The sequence below is a fragment of the Tamandua tetradactyla genome, chromosome 4 (assembly GCF_023851605.1).
Source record: "Tamandua tetradactyla isolate mTamTet1 chromosome 4, mTamTet1.pri, whole genome shotgun sequence".
NCBI lineage: Eukaryota > Metazoa > Chordata > Mammalia > Pilosa > Myrmecophagidae > Tamandua > Tamandua tetradactyla.
The window spans coordinates 6,502,744-6,521,649 of NC_135330.1; the positions used below are offsets into that span (position 1 = coordinate 6,502,744).

Consider the following 18,906-nt stretch of genomic DNA (forward strand, 5'->3'; position numbering starts at 1 on the left):
ATGCCGGACCCCCGGCACCCGCTGGTCGCCCGCCCGCGCCTGCTCTTGCTCCTGCCGCCTTTGCTGCTGCCGCTGCTCCGGGGCAGCCACGCGGGCAACCTGACGGTGGCCGTGGTGCTGCCGCTGGCCAACACCTCGTACCCGTGGTCGTGGGCCCGCGTGGGGCCCGCGGTGGCGCTGGCCCTGGGGCGGGTGAAGGCGCGACCCGACCTGCTGCCGGGCTGGACGGTCCGCACGGTGCTGGGCAGCAGCGAGAACGCGCTGGGCGAGTGCTCGGACACGGCCGCGCCGCTGGCCGCCGTGGACCTCAAGTGGGAGCACAGCCCCGCGGCGTTCCTGGGCCCCGGCTGCGTGTACGCCGCCGCCCCGGTGGGCCGCTTCACGGCGCACTGGCGGGTCCCGCTGCTGACGGCCGGCGCCGCGGCGCTCGGCTTCGGGGCCAAGGACGAGTACGCGCTGACCACGCGCGCCGGGCCCAGCCACGCCAAGCTGGGCGACTTCGTGGCCGCGCTGCACCGACGGCTGGGCTGGGAGCGCCAGGCGCTCGTGCTCTACGCCTACCGGCCCGGCGACGACCAGCCCTGCTTCTTCGTGGTGGAGGGGCTCTACGTGCGCGTCCGTGAGCGTCTCAACGTCACCGTGGACCACCTGGAGTTCGCCGAGGGCGGCCGCGACCACTACGCCGCGCTGCTGCGGAGCGTCCGGCGCAAGGGCCGAGGTGAGGGGCGCGCGCGGCCGTCGCTGGGCCTCGGGCCTGCTCGCTGACTGCCAGACGCTCCCGCCACTTTTCCCGCTCTCCTCCTCTCGGCTAGGCCCTCTCTTCGGGCGCCCTGTCCAGCCCCGGCCCCCTCTGCCCTTTCTGCCCCCGAGTTCCTAGTTCTGCCTCTTTCTGTCTCCCCTCTCTCCACGTTCCTCTCCTCTCCTCGCCCCACCTCGGTCCCACGGGCTCCTCTGGAGCTAGCAGGAGGGAGAAAATGCCCAGGCGATCCTAACACTTAATAGGCCCCCAGCTTAGCTCCCGTCCCCCTTTCTTCTCTTCCCAACAGCCTTCTCCCTTCCTCCAGCCTCTCCTTCCTTTGCTCCCCCACACCGTCTCCTCTCCCCGGGGGTCTGCTCTCCAACTGGCTCCTCCTTTCCCTCTCCCACCCCTCCTGGCCCCCCCTTCCCCCCCTTCACCTCCACTGTTACCTCCTCTCCCTCACACTCTTCCTTCCCCCCTTCCCTCCTTCCACCACCTCCTCCCTTCTTCTTCGTCTACCTCCTGCCGCATGAGGGGCTGCTACTTACTGCCATACAAGGCTCCACAGCCTCATACCCACCCACCTCCATCTCTGAGCTCCTGCTCCCCCTGCCCCCCGGGGGCCCCAGCATCCCACCCCCATGCCACCCTCTGCCTGGGACCCTGGACTTCTCTTTCTCTGACCTCTCCCCCCACCTCCCCCCCAGTTATCTACATCTGCAGCTCCCCAGATGTCTTCAGAACCCTGATGCTCCTGGCCCTAGAAGCCGGCCTGAGCGGGGAGGAGTATGTTTTCTTCCACCTGGACCTCTTTGGACAAAGCCTGCAAGGGGCACACGGCCCCACGCGGCACAGACCCTGGCAGAGGGGAGACGGGCAGGATGTCAGCGCCCACCAGGCCTTCCAGGTGAGCGCCCAGGCCGCGGGACTCTGAGCTGACAGCACAGCATATCTGGGGCAGAGTGTCTGAAAGGACTCAAAGAAAGCAACTCTTGATACTCATAGGGAGTTAGGTGATGGAGGGCAAAGGGTAGGGAGAAAGATGCAGAGGGCCTGAACGGGGATGGTTGAGAGCCTGGGGGCAAAAAACATCGGAGGCAGGAGGGTGTCAAAGTCCTGCAATCTGGACAGAACTTGGAGAAGCCTCCCCTGGGGCGCCTGCCCGGGAGCAGGCACCACCTCGCTGATGCAAGACACAGGTGCAGTCTGACCTTGAACTAAGCAGAGCGGCTCCGGGAGGTGGGCGTCCAGGTAGCCGGGCCCCAAGGTCCTAAGAGGTCTGGAGTCAGCTGCCAGCTCCCCCCTCTCCACTGACCCCTTCCTCAGGCTGCCAAAATCATTACATACAAAGAGCCAGATAATCCTGAGTACTTGGAATTCCTGAAGCAGCTAAAGCACCTGGCTCGTGAGCAGTTCAACTTCACCATGGAAGACGGCCTGGTAGGAGGGTCCCCTGCCCGGGGGTCTGCCTGACGCAGACCTTAGCTCCCACTCCACACCCTCTGCCAGTCTCCACCCTGCCCTCTCTCCCATCCCAGCCGGCTCAGGTCTCTTCTTCCCTCTCTTCCCATTGCTCCTGTATCCCTGCTGATGGTGGAGGGATGTTTTCAACTTCTTGAAACTCAGGTCCTCATTGGTAAAATGAGTATGACACCGTGCTGCCTGGCTAGCAGGACTCGGAAGTAGTGGTGTAAATGTAAAAGCATCTTCTAGGTCTAACAGCTCTGTCATGTGAGGGTGTAGTTTCCTGCTGTCTTCTTTCAAGCCTACAGCCCTCCCAGTCCCTTCCCCATGACGTCCTGCTCTGGGCCCCTTCCACCTCCACCCAGCCCAGCTCTGCCTGCCCCACAGGTGAACACCATCCCAGCGTCCTTCCACGACGGGCTCCTGCTCTATGTCCAGGCAGTGACGGAGACGCTGGCTCATGGGGGGACCATTTCTGATGGGGAGGGCATCACTCAGCGGATGTGGAACCGCAGCTTCCAAGGTCAGAGCCTGGAGGCATCTGGAAATGGGCTGGGGACAGGGACGAGTCACAGGTACCCCAGCAGGAGGCCGTAAGAGGTCTCTAGCCCTGCCGCACTGTCACCCACACACTTGTCTTCTGCCCCTTTCCGTAAGGAACTTCCACAGCTTCCCTCAGGTTCTCCTTCTCTTGTCTCCCCTAGTTCCACCACGAAGCCTTCCCACAAGCAGTCAACCCCAGTCGTTCTTGCTGCTGAAATGTCTGACCCTTTTATCATCATTCACCACGTGTACACGTTTAGAGGGCATGACTGAGACAGTCACCAGATGGAGAGATGGGGACGGGCCGGGGCACCCTGAACTTCTACTCTCTTAAAACACAGCCACCTTCCCTTGTGCCTCTAGGTGTGACAGGGTACCTGAAAATTGACAGCAACGGGGACCGGGAGACTGACTTCTCCCTCTGGGATATGGACCCTGACACTGGCATCTTCAGGGTGAGTTTGGGTCCCCAGAAGACTGTGCCAACATGGAATGACATCTCGTCCTTTTCCCTCCTCTCGCAGCCCTGCCAGGGCCCCTGGTTACTCTGTAGCCACTTATGGAGGGTCCGGATAAAAGACACCGAGCTCCTGCCTGGGGGGCAACCAGGACAGGTGCTCATGGGCCCCCTCCTTGGGGACACCCTGCCTCCAGGGAGCTCCCCATCTTATAGGGTCGGCAGGACTCAGGGCCCAGATGAAAGCAGATCAGTCAGCTCTGCAGGTGCCATCAGGGCGGAACGGGGTTGAGGCCAAAGACAGGGTCAGGTCACCCTGGGAAGGTTCCTGGGCTCTGGGGACTCGGGTTGGCCTGGGAATGTGAACTGAGGAGAAACTGCCTTTTCTGTTTTCTAAGGGCTTCAGCCCAAGACTATTAATACAGGAATGGGGCTCTGGGTTCTGCCTTTGTTATAAGGCCCTTGAGTAGGTTTCCACCTTTTATGCTTTGATGGGGCCAGGGGATGAGGCCGCTCTCAGTCCAGCTGCAGCAGGGCCTTAGTGGATCGTTAGCCCAGAAATAGGCCCTTGAAGCAGATTTGGGGGGTGGAGGGAGACAAGACCCCCGACTGGACCCGAGGCCCCACCCCAGGCCCCGGTCGCCCACACTCCCGCTCTCCCATAGGCTGTGCTCAACTACAATGGGACTTCCCAGGAGCTGGTGGCCGTGCCAGGGGGCACCCTGAACTGGCCACTGGGACACCCTCCTCCTGACATCCCCAAATGTGGCTTTGACAATGAGAACCCTGCCTGCAACCAAGGTGACTGGCCCTGACCTCCTGGCCTCCATTCAGGGACACTGCATCCTCTCCCTGTAGGCTCTCCCTCACTGAGGGTCTTCCGGAGAGAGACACCCCACCCCTCCTTTTTCTTCCCCTCAGCCATCACCCCAGTTCACTGACTGGGGTGTCTAACCAAAATCTTCCTGCTGTCTAACCAAAATCTCTCTTGCTGCCACTCGGGCTCTCCCCTGCAGATCACTTTTCCACCCTGGAGGTGCTGGCGTTGGTGGGCAGCCTCTCCCTGCTCAGCATTCTGATTGTCTCTTTCTTCATATACAGGTGAGCCATGGGATGGGGCGCTGAGGGAGGTGGGTAGACTGGACAGCCCACAGCAGAGAAGGTGGCAGGGACTGGGAGGGAAGGGAAAAGGGGACCTAGGGAAATGGAAGAGGAAAGACACTAAAAAGCCTTAGGACACAGGGAAGAGAGAAGGAGGAGGGAATGGGGTGGGAGGAGAGAGTGGAAAGGGACAGGAGTGGCCAGGGACTGTCTAAGGGCCTTGAGGAAGCAGGGTGTACGCAGCACGGCAGGGGGTATGGATTCTGGTCCGTGGGCTGCTTTCCTCTCCCTTCTTCCTCCTGCAGGTCAGCTGGGAAGCAATGGTTCAAACCCTTTGGGATTGGGAGTGTATCAGATGAGCAGGACGATGAGCCCTGCTGTGTCCCAGGCGCTGAGCCGAGGAGAGAGCAATGAATGAATGAGCCCTAATTCCTGCTTTCCACTGGGAAGCGTAAAATGAAAGTTCAGGAGCAGTTAACTATATAGTGAAGCAAGGAGGGAGGCAAAGGGACCAATGCTGGCTGAGCATCTGCTCTGTGCCAGGCACCTCCACCCTGAATATTCCTTTTCATTCTTATAACGAGGCTTTGAAGTAGATATTGAGGTCCCAAATTTCCAAATGAGGACATTGAGATCCAGAGAAATGAAGCGACTACCCCAAGGTCACAAGTGAGGCAGGATTTCACTCAAGTGTCCTGACTCTCGTCCCAGAGGATATAATCGCACAGGCAATGGGGCCCCAGGCTGCTGAACACCCTCACTTAGGGCCAGAAGTTCAGACATGGGTCACATGCCGGCTTCATGTCCCCAGGAAGCTGCAGCTGGAGAAGGAGCTGGCCTCAGAGCTGTGGCGGGTGCGCTGGGAGGATTTGGAACCCAGCAGCCTCGAGCGGCACCTCCGGAGTGCAGGCAGCAGGCTGACCCTGAGTGGGGTAGGACCAGTGGCGCAGGGGGAGGAGCCTGGGGGGTGCGCTAGGTACAGGGGGCAGTGCATGCCAGGTGGGGGAGAGAGCAGGGTTCTGGCTTGCTGTGTGACCTTGGGTGAGCCACATTCCCTCTCTGAGGCTCTAGGATGACAATTGCATCTGCAGAGCCTCCCTCAGCCGGCTCTGTCAAAGATCAAAGGAGATAATAATATGAAAACACACATGATTAAAAAACAAATAAATGGGGAGAGGACTTCGTGCTGTACAGCACAAAGGAGATAACACAAAGATGGGGCAGGGATAAGAAAGACCAGAGCTCAAGTAACCAGGATGGAGAGTTGAGCCCACGGTGCTGACCATCCCTCCTGGTGTCCATTCCTTCAGAGAGGCTCCAATTACGGCTCGCTGCTAACCACAGAGGGTCAGTTCCAAGTCTTTGCCAAGACAGCATATTATAAGGTGGGTCTGGGACAGTGGGCGTACTCTGGGGGGGATGGGCTGGAGGACGGCCCTGGGGGCAGAAGTATGCCATCAGGTAGCAATCCAGGAGTCTAGGGGCTGGGGTGGGCTGGCAGGGAGGAATCGTGGGCCCTGGGAGTAGAGGTGGGCTGTTGGAGAGCAGCTGGGGGACCCCGGAGGTGTCATCTTGGGAGTGGTGGAGGGTCTCAGGGGCAAGAGTGGGCTGGCAGGGGCAGGTGGAGTCCCCAGGGCGCAGGGTCACAGCGAGTGTCCATTCCTTACCCAGGGCAACCTCGTGGCTGTGAAACGTGTGAACCGTAAACGCATTGAGCTGACGCGAAAAGTCCTGTTTGAGCTAAAGCATGTAATGTGGGGGAGGGAGGCAGTGACCCGGGGGAGGGGCGTCCCATGGGACACAAGGGAAATTGGCCAACAGGACTGCCTATGGGAGGGCCTCAGAGTATCCTAGGAGGCGGAGGGACGGCAGCCCTGGTGGGGGCCTTTGCGTGATGTAGGTGGGAGTGGGGGCTTCATAAGGTGGGAGAAGGGATTGTGGAGTGACCCTGAAGGAGCATCCTTGCAGGGCCATGCTCAATGCCCCTGGATGGTGGAAGGCTTAGGAGGCAATAGGAATAGGGAGTAAATTCTGAGGGAGGGTGGGCTAAAGACCACCAGGGAGGGTGGTGGAGATGTCTGCAGAAAGTGAAGAGGGAGTTAAGAAGAGGGGTCCCTGAGGGTCCGTGAGAAGCAGGGCGAGCCCCTGTCAGGTTCCTGATGCTGGTTCCCACCTGCAGATGCGAGATGTGCAGAATGAACACTTGACCAGGTTTGTGGGTGCCTGCACCGACCCCCCCAACATCTGCATCCTCACAGAGTACTGTCCCCGTGGGAGCCTACAGGTGAGGGGGCAAGGGGAGGCCAGGAAACCTGGGCTGTGTCCCTGGCTGGCCGCATGACCCCAGGCAAGTCTCTCCCTCTTCCTGACCTTTATTTGCCCCGTGAGTGAAATGGGAGTCAGGGGAGGGCAGCGGCGCCAGCGTGAACCCGAAGCTTTGTCCTGTTCTGCCAGCTGAGGTCAGTAGGACCTCTGTCCCTCCTCCCAGCCCTGGGGAGCCGGCGGGCAGAGGCGTGACTCTTACTGCCCCAGCAGGACATTCTGGAGAATGAGAGCATCACCCTGGACTGGATGTTCCGGTACTCCCTCACCAACGACATCGTCAAGGTGGGTCCGAGAGTGGTGGGCTGGGGGGGAGGGGGGCAGAGGAGGCGTCTCCTCTGGCCGTGGCCAAAGGGCCCACTCATGGCTCCCTGAATTTCCTAGGGTATGCTGTTCCTGCACAACGGGGCCATTTGCTCCCACGGGAATCTCAAGTCATCCAACTGTGTGGTAGATGGACGCTTTGTGCTCAAGATCACCGACTATGGGCTGGAGAGCTTCAGGGAGCTGGAGCCCGAGCAAGGACACACCCTCTATGCCAGTAAGCCCTGACTCTGCCCTTAATGCCAGCCCTTGCACCGCCCAATGGGAAATGCCTGACCTCGGCTAGCGTGGGCCCTCATTTCACTCATTCCTTCATCTGCAGAAAGAGGGAGGTCAGACTAAGTGGTCTCTAAGGCCTCTTCTTAGCTCTCACAATAGCTGTGGTATCTCCAGCTCAATCTCAGCCACAAACTCTAGGCCTTGTTCCCTCCTCAACTTGTGGCTTTTTTTTTTCACTTTGAGTCTCCCTTGCATGTGACATGTTACTTCTCTCTTAGTGGCTTTCAGAATTCTCTCTTTATCTTTGGCATCCAACAATTTAATTATAACACGACACAGTGCAGGTCTCTTTGAGTTTACACTGCAGGTCGTTGAGCATCTTGGATGTGTATGTTCATGTCTTTCATTAAATTTGGGAAGTTTTCAGCCATTATTTCTTTGAATATTCTCTCTGCCCCTTTCTCTCTTTCTTCTCCTTCTGGGACTCCCACAGGATATATGTTGGTTCACCCGATGTGTCCCACGGGCTCCTTAGGCTCCATTTGTTTTTCTTCATTCTTTCCTCTTTCTGCTCTTCAGGCTGGATGACTTCAGTTGTCTTATCTTCAAGTTCTCTGTCTCTTTCTTCTGCCAGCTCCAATCTGCTGTCAACCCCTCTAGAGAATTTCTAATTTTTGTCACTGTGGTCTTCATCTCTGGTTCCTTTTAGTAATTTTCGTCTCTCTATTGACACTCTCTTTGTGTTCATCTGTCATTTTCCTGAGTCCCTTTAGTTCTTTGGCCATGTATTCCTTTACTTTTCAGCATACTTAGGACTATCTTTTTTTTTTTAATATCTGTCTTGTATTCCCCAAGTCTGTTCCTCCCCACTGATGGTTTCTAATGCTTTAGTTTTCTTCTTTGCCTGAGCCATTACTTCCTGTTTCTTTCTATATTTTGTTGATGTGTTATTGCTGGAATTTAGAATCTGAAGCATCTGTTCCTTAAGCTTGTATCCATCTATGTTATGACAGAGCTTTCCTTGAATGCCAGGAGCTAACAAAAAATAAAATAAAATAAAATAAGAAGGAGAATAATAGAAAAGAAGGGAAAAAAGAAACATTTTTCTCAGTCTTTGCAGATTGACCTGTGCCAGTGCTCCCCCTCGGAGCTTATCCATACAGAGAGTTTAGAGAATAATTTTGTGCCAGAGTGCGAGGGCTCCCTGGTCCTTTATGTGTATGCATCTTGTCTTGGGCATGCACCTTGGTCTTAGTGTTTACAAGGGCAAGGATGCACCCTCTTCCCTAGGAAATAGTTTCCTTGTCGTCCCAGGCTCTGCACCGTATGGTACTACAACTGGCAATCCCTTGCCCAAGGCAGCACAGCTTGATTGCTTTCCCACAGCATTGGCTAGGAGAGCTCTGTGTGCTGCCTTCTACATGCAAGGCAAGTTCTAGGATGGCATTTCCCTCAGCCCACACCAGACAGATGGGACCAGACATACATGCTCCCCAGTTTGTGCACAAGGGTTACTGTGCTCCTTCAAAAACCAAGACTAGGGATATACACCGGGAATACTGCCCTCGCCAGGCCCAAGAGTGGGGGGCGTGGGACCACCCAAGTGTGACTCATGACTTCTGGTCTCCAGAAAAGCTGTGGACAGCCCCTGAGCTCCTGCGGATGGCTTCACCCCCGTCCCGGGGCTCCCAGGCTGGTGACGTGTACAGCTTTGGGATCATCCTGCAGGAGATTGCCCTGAGGAGTGGGGTCTTCCACGTGGAAGGCTTTGACCTCAGTCCCAAAGGTGAGAGGACAGTGCTTTCTCTCTACGCCCACATGGTCTCAACTAACCCCAACCCCAGGGAAAAGAACCCCCAGCAGCATCACCAGACCTTCCCTCTGGAGTGGGGTGCAGCTGCCATCCTTTGCTCCACTGCTGCCAGTGACCCTGATGAATCACCAGCCCAGCTCCTCCCTGCCCCATGCCTTTGTCCTGGACTTCCCCACCTGGCCCCAGCGGGTGGCACCCCATCTCTCACTAGGCCCTCGGTTGACTCTACCCCTCAGCCCCTCCCCACCCCCGATATAGAGATCGTCGAGCGTGTGACCCGGGGTGAGCAGCCCCCCTTCCGGCCCTCCCTGGCCCTGCAGAACCACTTGGAGGAGCTCGGGCAGCTGATGCAGCGCTGCTGGGCCGAGGACCCACAGGAGCGGCCGCCCTTCCAGCAGATCCGCCTGATGCTGCGAAAGTTCAACAGGTCACTGGTGTTAATGGTGGACCCAGTCTCCCCTGACGCTGACACCAGACACCCCACGCTTCAGTCTGATCCTGGCAGTGGCAGAGGGAGCCCACCCACAGCTCCCCCCTAAGTAGCCTAGTTCAGCCTTCCACTGCCTCACAGTCTCTTTGCCAGTGTGGAATGACTCAGCTGTCCACACAGTCCCCACTTTTCACACCCCTCTCCTCTACCAACATCATCACCCCACATCCTTCCTGCCCCCCGCCTCACCTCCACTGGCCCCGAGTGTTTTTAGCTGTGCAAAGAGTAAATGGGCCACCTACCCCGGGCCCCCCAGTCTTCCCCTACAACCTCTCTGTCCTCTACAGGAGCTCCCGCGCTTGTCCTTTGATCTCCCCAGGCCGCAGTGTACCCCACCGGGCCCAGTTCCTCCAAACTCGCCCTTCTGCAGCCTGCGTGCCCATCTCTCTGTTCTCAACTGATCCTTGTTCGCTATCTCCTCCTAACTCACTTGTGTTCCACATAAGTGACCAAAATATCTGATATGCCGGAAGCTAGATTCTCAACCCTGGGGTCTCAGATTAATTGAACTTTCCTCCCACCCTTTTCCGCTGCCACCCCGAGCCTGCTGAGCTCCACTCAACCCTGACCCGTCCTGGCAGGAGGCTGACATTAAGCCTGGCCAGGGTGATGCCTGTGGGTGGGCACTGCAGGTAGGGCCCCTCCACTGCTCTCCTGACACCCCTGCGGCCACCCCTGCCCCTCAGGGAGAACAGCAGCAACATCCTGGACAACCTGCTGTCCCGCATGGAGCAGTACGCCAACAACCTGGAGGGGCTGGTGGAGGAGCGGACCCAGGCATACCTGGAGGAGAAGCGCAAGGCGGAGGCCCTGCTCTACCAGATTCTGCCTCAGTGAGTGCCCGGGCCTGGGGAGCCCCCGCCGCGCCTGTCCCGGCCCCGTCTCATCCTCCCGGCATCTGTCCCCGACCCTGCAGCTCGGTGGCTGAACAGTTGAAGCGTGGGGAGACCGTCCAGGCCGAGGCCTTTGACAGCGTCACCATCTACTTTAGTGACATCGTGGGCTTCACAGCCCTGTCGGCGGAGAGCACGCCCATGCAGGTGAACGGCTGACCAGCGTGTCTGACCAGGCTTAGCATGTCCAGCCCTCAGTCCCACCTTCTGGGTCCATGGGGCCCCAGGCTCCCTTACTCCCCACCCCCTTGGCTTCCCTTCCAGGTGGTGACCTTGCTCAACGACCTGTATACTTGCTTTGATGATGTCATAGACAACTTTGACGTGTACAAGGTGAGGATGGGAGTAGGTATGGGAAGGGACAGACAGACAGACATGGACAGGGTCAGAAAGAGGTGAGGGGCAGGCAGAATGACATGAAGTCTTAAAAGTGGAGGACAAGGGGCACGGGCAGAGATAGTGACAACAACGGGCAGAGAACCAGCGTGAGGCTGGGGCTGAGCAAAGCAGCGGCCGGAGGATGGGGGCACAGAATGGCCTCCGCCCAGAGGAGAGAAAGTGCCCGCCTCCACGTCCGGCACCCTTTGGTCCCCGCAGGTGGAGACAATCGGCGACGCGTACATGGTGGTGTCGGGGCTCCCGGTGCGGAACGGGCGGCTGCACGCCCGCGAGGTGGCCCGCATGGCGCTGGCGCTGCTGGACGCGGTGCGCTCCTTCCGCATCCGCCACCGGCCCCAGGAGCAGCTGCGCCTGCGCATCGGGATCCACACAGGTGAGGCCGCCTGCGGCACCTGGACGGCGCGTCCCTAACGCTGGCGTTGCGGCGGGCAGCGCTGTCCCGGCGCGCGGTCCCTCATTGCCCCCACAGCACGCGCTGCGCGCACAGGGCCGCGGTCCCACCCAGCGCCGGCCTCCCCCGAGCGCTCCAGCCCCGCCCTGGCTGAGGCCCTCGCTCCCCTCGATCCTCCCAGGGCCGGTGTGTGCTGGCGTGGTGGGGCTGAAGATGCCCCGTTACTGTCTCTTCGGGGACACCGTCAACACTGCGTCCCGAATGGAGTCTAATGGGGAAGGTATGGTCCCCCACGGGAAGGGTGGGAGAGTCAGGGGAGACGCCACCCTCGGGGCAGACTCAGGTCCCTGCTTCCCCCTCTTGCCGCATGATTGATAGGTATTTCCCAGCCCGTGTTCAGTAGCTCCTGGCAGGAGTCCCACCGGCAGGGTCCCTCTGCTCCCCCACTGGTGTGGTGGAGGGCTTCGGAGCCTGTCTACTGCCATGAATCTCAGACCCACCAGTACTAGTTAGCTGTGTCACCTTGCTGCACCTCTCTGAGTCCAGGTTCTCCTCAGCTGTCAAATAAAAATTCAAATGTCTGTCTCCTAGGGATTATGTGAGAGAGCCATATAAAATGCCCAGTACATAAATAATTGTTACTGAACCTTTCTGAGCCTTAGCTGTTTATCTGTAAAGTGATGTCAATCTCAGGGTTGCAAAGAGCCCAGCACAACCCCTGGCACACAGTAGGTGCCTAAGACGGGCTTGCTCCCATCCCATCCCTTTGTTTCTTCTCCTTTCTTTCTTCTATCCTCCTGCTCTATGCAACACATTTCAGTTCAGTAACATTAATTGAGCAACTACTAAGTGCCAGACTCTAAGATGATCCAGTCTCACAGCTTCTTGGGAGTCCATGCAGACCCCCTGCAAGCCTCACAGTGGGAGAAGGTCTACTTGGGAGCCACTCCTGGGAACCCAGAGGGGTTCTGGTTCAACAAATATTCCCTGGACACTGCGTTTGGGGCCATGGGGCTCACTAGGGCTGATCCTCAAGGAGCAGATTCTCACGACGGCAACAAAGCAAGGTAGCTGCAGTACAGACCCCAGGAGTGGTAGGGAAGTGAGTTCAGAGGGAGGTCAGAGAAAGGGTGTGGGAAATGCCTGCCCCAGAATCAGGAGGCCTGGGTCAGGCACATCTCCTCCCCTAGGTCTGAGTTCTGTTAGCCATAAAATAAGCATGCTGGGTTAAATAACAGTGACAACAGTTGCTTATGCAACTGCTTAATGCGTATGCAAGTGCTTTATGAATGCTGAGTCTAATTCTCACCACAAGGTACTGTCTATACTAGCATTTTACAGATCAGGAAAATGAGGCACGGAGAGTTTACAGTACTTCCCCCGGGGGGCGGGGGTGGGTGGGTAGAGCAAGCCAGTGTCAGAGTTGGGGTCACTGTAGAGCAGGATCCAAAGTCTGAACTCCTAACCGCTATGCTGTACTGTTTGTCCAGAACCTGGTGACCTCTCGTAGCGTTGTACTGGCTGTGCCTTCCCATGTGGAGCCACCTGTCACAGGTGGCTATTGAGCACTTGAAGTGGCTAGTGCAACTGAGAAAATGAATTTTCAACTGTGTTTAGTTTTAATTAATTCTAATTTAAATAGCCACATGCAACAAGTGGCTACCATTTTGGGTAACGCATCTCTAGAGTTCTAAGAGAGAGGTTGACAGAGCTGGGCCCCACAGAGAGGGAGTGGGACTTGAGTCAAACTCTGAAGTAGGAGGTTTCCTGAGCCACAAGGAAGGAGGAGAGCATCTGTCCATCCCCCACCCCCAGTCCCTGGTCTCTTCTGCCCTCTTTCTCCTGCTACTCCTCTTCTCTGGCATCCCTCACCCTCTTCTCTTCTCCCTTATCTTCCCTAGCCCTGAAGATCCACTTGTCTTCCGAGACCAAGGCTGTCTTGGAGGAGTTTGGTGGTTTCGAGCTGGAGCTTCGGGGAGATGTAGAAATGAAGGTAGAAAAGGAAGCCTCTGCCCTCACCCTCCTCGGGTCCCAAAGGCTCCCGGGTGACCCTCCCCTGCCTCTTCTCAGACAGCCAGCAGACTCTCAACCCTGGGCCTGGCACCTGACCCAGGGCTGCCCCCCCCCAACCTCCTCTTCTTTTTCTCTTCAGGGTAAAGGCAAGGTGCGGACGTACTGGCTCCTGGGGGAGCGGGGGAGCAGCACCCGCGGTTAGCCTGCCTCCCATCCTGGCCTCTTCCCCTGCCCTCCCTGTGCCAGCCACTCAGCCTCCCCCCTGCAGCCCCGCCATTGCTGAAGGATTGGGGAAAATGGTTCACACAGCTCAGGTGTGCTGTCCCCAATGGAGACTCCAGGTTACTGTCTCTGAAAGAGGGCTGCTGCGGGGAAGAACCAGGAGCCCCCAGGACTGGACCGAAACCCACGGTCCTGCACAGTGGCCTGCGCGCCTCTGGCTAGGCTGGGGAGAGGATCCCTGGCTCCTGCTCCCTGCCCGGTGCCCCCTCCTCCAGCCTGGACACACTGTGACCTTCGCGGGGAGGAAGAACCACCTTCCAGAGACCGTGGAAGACACTGTCAGTGCATCTGGGGTGGCGGGGTGGGACCCCCCCCATCCAGGCCTGTCCAGACGGGCCACAAACATCCCCCCGCCCTGTTCCCCATCACCCTGCATGGGTTATGGCGCACAGGGGAGAAGGGGCTGGCACCCCGGGGCCGCAGGGCCTGTGAGCCTTGCCTTTACTGTGAGCAGGGACCATTAAACTCTCGACTCCAGGGTTAGTGTCTCTTCTTGTGGGACGGAGGGCTGGCATATTCCGCATTCTCTGCTGTAAACCAGACATGCTTCTCAAGCTGGAAGGGAAGTACCTGCAACAGGCTGCAGCCCACCCTCAGTTGTGAGATCATGTAACAGCCTCTGAATTACCCCAGCCGTGCTGCAACTGTTTGGTCTCAGGATCTATTTATCACCCCAAAGAGCTCTTATTTATGTGGGTTATAGCTATTTCTATTTGCCATATTAGAAATAAAACAAATACTCATTTATTGATTCATTTAAAACAATAATAAACCCAGTACATGTTAGTAGTTCTTACTGCTTTGTCAAAGACTTTCTAAAAAGCCTTTTTTTTTTTCAAACTGCCAAAGAGGGGTATTGAAAAATACAGTGACTGCCTTGATTAATGCTAAGGCACCAGCAGCTTCACCCGCCATGGCTTCTGCACTACTGATGCAAATGTCAGCACAGTTTTGTTTTTTTATTGTATAATATAACATTTATACAAGGCTAAGAAAGGAAAAAGCAATAGTTTTCAAAACACTCTTCAACAAGTAGTTACAGGACAGATCCCAGAGTTTGTCATGGGCTACCATACCATCCTCTCAGATTTTTCCTTCTAGTTGTTCCAGAATATAGCAGGCTAGAAGGCATAAATATTTCTTCTTTTTTGTGAAAAATAACATATACAAAAAAGCAATAAATTTCAAAGTACAGCACAACAACTAGTTACAGAACAGAATTCAGAGTGTGGCATGGGTTACAATTCCACAATTTTAGGTTTTTACTTCTAGCTGCTGTAAGATACTGGAGACTAAAAGAAATATCAATTTAATGACAGCAATCAAATTCGTTTATCAAACTCTATGTCTCTGTATAAATCCACCATCACCTTTGATCTTTCAGTCCCACTTTTTAGGGGTATTTGGGCTATGGCCATTCTAGGTTTTTCATGTTGGAAGGGGCTGTCACTAATACGGAACTAGCTGATGTTCTGGAGAGGCTGGACCCTCTAAGGTTTCAGGACTTATTTGGTCCAGGAACTCATCTGGAAGTTGTAGCACAGTTTTTTTATAAAAGGCAAATTACACACTATTATTATGAAAATATATATTTTTTTACCTCACTGTTCCCCAGAAAGGCTCTGGAGGACTCCCAGAGATGGGTGGACCATCCATTGAGGACCACCATATTATCCAATGCCTGGCACACAGTAGGAATATAAAGAGTATGCAGTAAGTGGAGAGTCCTGGTATCTCCTGCCCCAGGAAACCTGGGAGCCAGGAAGGGCTGGGGGTGGGCAGACATACATAGAGTCCCCTTTTTACCCTTTGTCAAGACTCTGACCCAAACACTGGAAGCTGTAACCTTAGTTGAAATTTGGGAATTGTCTGCCGCCCTTCCATTCGCCATGCCAGCGTGGAGGAACTTAAGTGACAGCTTGCAAAATGCCTTGCAGCTAGGCTAAGAGCCCTCCTTTCCCTGCTCCAGACACCCACCCCACCCCCATCCTTGGCAGGCAGGAATGCGGGGGAGAGGTGGCTACAGCTTCACCTCCCCCATGGGGAAGGAAAGTGCCAGACATTTCTTCAGGACCATCCATCAAGTGCAGACAGGGCCCCTCCCCCGACCTCCCCAAGCCTCTTCCTGGAGTCCACACCCAGTGGGATCTGGCCTAGGGCGCTTGGAGGCCTGGCTTCGGGGCAGTGCTCCCTTATACACAAGGGGTGGTTTGGGGGAGCAGGATACGTTGCCCTGCTGCTGTCCAGTGAGTCTCCTTGATGCTCTGTGCTCTCCAGTCACCCCTCTTGGCCCCAGATGGACTTGATTTTCTTGGCGAGGGAACTTCCACAGTCCAGTCCTCCTCACCCACCACGTTAGGGACCCTGGGGGAGTCTAACAGAAGGACGGGCGCCCTGGTGGGGCCTGGTTGCCACGTTGACTCCTACACCCCAATCCCCCCTTCCAGGGGTGGCAGCAAGCCCCAGAGGGGAGTGGATAAGATGAAGAGCTGTGGGGGCCTTAGAACTTAGATCGGGGCAGGGGCTGGGGCTTCTAGAGAAACTCGGGCTTTGGGAAGGGGAGACTGGAGGAGATGAGGTGGGGAAGGGGGGGGGTGGGGAGCTGGAAGACTGAGGAGCTCCAGCAAGACAATTCTAGGAAACTGCCGGTCAGATCCTTCCGGGGCAGCCTGGCTCCACGGCAGGCCCTGGGGGGGTGGGGGGGTCGAGGGGGTGGAAGTGAGGAGAGGCCCAAGGAACTGATGATCTCAGCAGCTCTAGAACTTTCACTGGAGCTGAGGAGGTTTCCTGTCCGGAGCAAGGCTTCTGAAGCGAGGAAGAACCGGGAAAGCCATTACTGGGTGGCGGCAGCGGTGGGGGTCTGAGGGTGGCAGTAGGGCCCCTCCCCGAGGCAGGGGAGATTTGTGCCAGGAAGCCCCGCCCCGTGGGAGGGGTCATCGAGCCTCTCAGCATTTTGGGCTGCCCCGCTAGCTGAGTGGGTTTGGGAAGGGTGGGGGGCAACTTGGATTTCCCTGGAATATGATAAGAATAACCGCAGTCATAATTGGCATTCAACCGTGCCGAGCAGTTGACAAAGGCGCAGGTTATCTCATCGGTGCACGTGACGCCCTGGAAGAGGGCCAGGCGGGGAAGGCGTGGCGGCCGGCGGCGGGAGGGCCGGGCCGGCAGCGTGCAGAGCCCCAGCCCGAGCGGCCCCGCGCAAGGCCGGAGCCTGACAACAAATCAAACTGATAAAACAAATATTCTCTCGTCTCCCCCTCCTCGCCTTCTCTACGTCAAAGGGCTTGGACAATTTATTTATCATAGCAGTATGGTCAGTAGCCATTATTTTTAAAAAATGATTTATACCTTTCAGGACAGATCCGTGGAATCTAATTAGCCGCAGAGGCCCCTTCTGCAACCCGAAGGTCGTTTTTTAATTAAATTGCAAGAGCTATAAAAATATAATAAATAAATAAGCCATAAAACATTTCTAATGCCGTGCAGGGAGAGCTGCTCTCATGGGGTTGGAAGTCCGATGAAATTCCAGGCGAGGTGTTCACCGCCGAGATGAAGGGTCGGGGGATGCTGACGGATTTGCTGTCACAAAAACAAAGGGGGAAATGCTGGTGAAGAGGACGCGACCATCCCCTCCGCCTGCTCCCAGACCCCTTCTCCCAGGAATGGGGCCACGAGGGGCCGGAATCCACCGACGGCAGCGCGAACCCAACGTTTAGAGAAGCAGGGAGGGCATCACCTAGGGAAAGCCTCCGGCTCAGCTCCTCATCGCCCGCAAGGCACAGGGGTGAGGGGTGCTGGGTGCCCTCCAGGAAATGAACCTTTCCAAAGCAAAGATTCCATGATCAAGCACATCTGTCCATCAGGGAGGCATCTCTTCTGGGCTTGATGTGTCTGTCTTACTGGCGTCCAGATGTTTAGTGGGCGTGATGATATGGCTTGAGATTTGGAATGTCCTGTGACCATTTGTCCCGTCTAAGACCACCCAACTCCCAGCAGGCAAAAACTAGGCCTCATTTCCCTGTAGCGCTCAGTGTTCAGAACAGGCATGAATAGAAACTTCTATCAAGTGAGACACAGCATGATGGCAAAGAGGCTCAACTCTGGAAACAACCTGCCTGGATTCAAATCCCAGCTCTGCACCCCTAATTTATGTCACCCTGGCAAGCTACTTAGCTTCTCTCTGCCTCAGCTTTCTGTTCTGTAAGCCAGGAATAATTATAACAAGGCCCACCTCACAGGGTTGTTTGAGGACTACATGAGTTAATTCCTGTCACTTTGTTAGAACAGCGACTGCCAGGTAATAAGAACTAGATACGGTAATAAGCTATCATTAGTAAGAGTCTACATTATACATAGCATAGTGCTTGATATGCGTTTCTGGTGTCCGCGAACCTAAAATGTAATTAAATAGACAAGCTACACTCCGGAGACAGTCAGAAGTCAAAAGCAGCACTTGATTGGGAGATCCTAGTAATATCTAAAAATATCAGCCTTAGGAGGAAAAATCAAGGCTATGCAGTCCAACTCTCTATCCAGGCCAGAAATCCTCTTAAAATATCTGTGATCTTCTATGTTCTATGGGAAACCTTTCTGGGACTTGAAACGAAGACATTCTTTGTTTGAACTGCTGTCATTAGAACATTCTTCCTGATACAAGGTGAAGACAATTTCAGTCATCAGACTTCCTTTGGAGGGAATAATTTTGTTTATAGAAAAGGGGGCTTGCCCCTTCAACTGCCTTCTAAGGAAGGTGTATCTTTTTGGATGGAGTGACTTTGTCTTGCTGAGTTTTTATGCAAACTGTGGAACTGAGGATGAACTAAATCTGCTTTTGATAGTTGAAAGACGCAGCAAGGGAAGTAAGGAAAGAGGAGGTGGTGGCTGAACCGGCACTTTGGAGATCAGGTGTATCTAACGAAGACTAACAACTTTACTATTGTCTAGAAATGACACACATTTGCACAGTCCAGAGAAGAAATTAAAAATTACTGAAAATTCCGCCCTCAAAGTGAACATCATACCAATGAGAATTATAAATTGTTTGATGTTGGGCGGGTACCGTAAACCTCCTTTACATTACATCTCTGCCTGCCTACCTCTCCCACGGGTCCTAGTGCTCAACCGCTACCCTCTCTTCCAGCAAGAGCAACTGAACCATCCCTAGTGTTTTGATTTTTAGCGGTTTCTTCAAAATGTGGTTCCAAACGCTTTGCCATCCCGTGGGCCGGCCCTAGCTCGTGAACACTCCTCTGACAACTTGCCTCTCCGCCTACAGCACAAACACCCAGGTGTGGGGTGCAGCGAGCAGGCAACTGCGCCTGCCCGGGACCGGTACCAAATTGGCTTTAGGGAACTTGTGGCCACAGCTGCAGCCCTGCCTCCGACACATCTGCTGCTGTTAATCCAGGTCTCTCTCACCCTGTTCTCTATTCAATTTTTTTTTTGGGGGGGGGGCA

The 18,906-nt window shown here is 55.7% G+C and overlaps 1 protein-coding gene and 1 long non-coding RNA gene across 2 annotated transcripts; one reads left to right on the plus strand and one right to left on the minus strand.

Moving 5' to 3' along the window:
- Nucleotides 1-13,927, plus strand: NPR1 (natriuretic peptide receptor 1). The gene is made up of 22 exons (XM_077156218.1): nt 1-718; nt 1,447-1,646; nt 2,066-2,179; nt 2,591-2,726; nt 3,110-3,201; nt 3,869-4,004; nt 4,220-4,304; nt 5,116-5,236; nt 5,615-5,689; nt 5,976-6,053; nt 6,484-6,588; nt 6,840-6,911; nt 7,011-7,167; nt 8,800-8,955; nt 9,241-9,409; nt 10,159-10,305; nt 10,389-10,512; nt 10,630-10,698; nt 10,963-11,137; nt 11,337-11,435; nt 13,057-13,148; nt 13,308-13,927. The coding sequence occupies exons 1-22, from the start codon at nt 1-3 to the stop codon at nt 13,368-13,370; spliced, it is 3,183 nt and encodes a 1,060-aa protein (XP_077012333.1). The 3' UTR covers nt 13,371-13,927.
- On the minus strand, nt 5,466-10,675 carry LOC143679861 (uncharacterized). Its single transcript, XR_013173972.1, has 3 exons — nt 10,256-10,675; nt 7,228-8,204; nt 5,466-6,477 (listed from the first exon to the last, which is right to left on the minus strand). It is a non-coding gene; the product is annotated as an uncharacterized LOC143679861 (long non-coding RNA).
- Nucleotides 13,928-18,906: the final 4,979 nt, after the last annotated feature.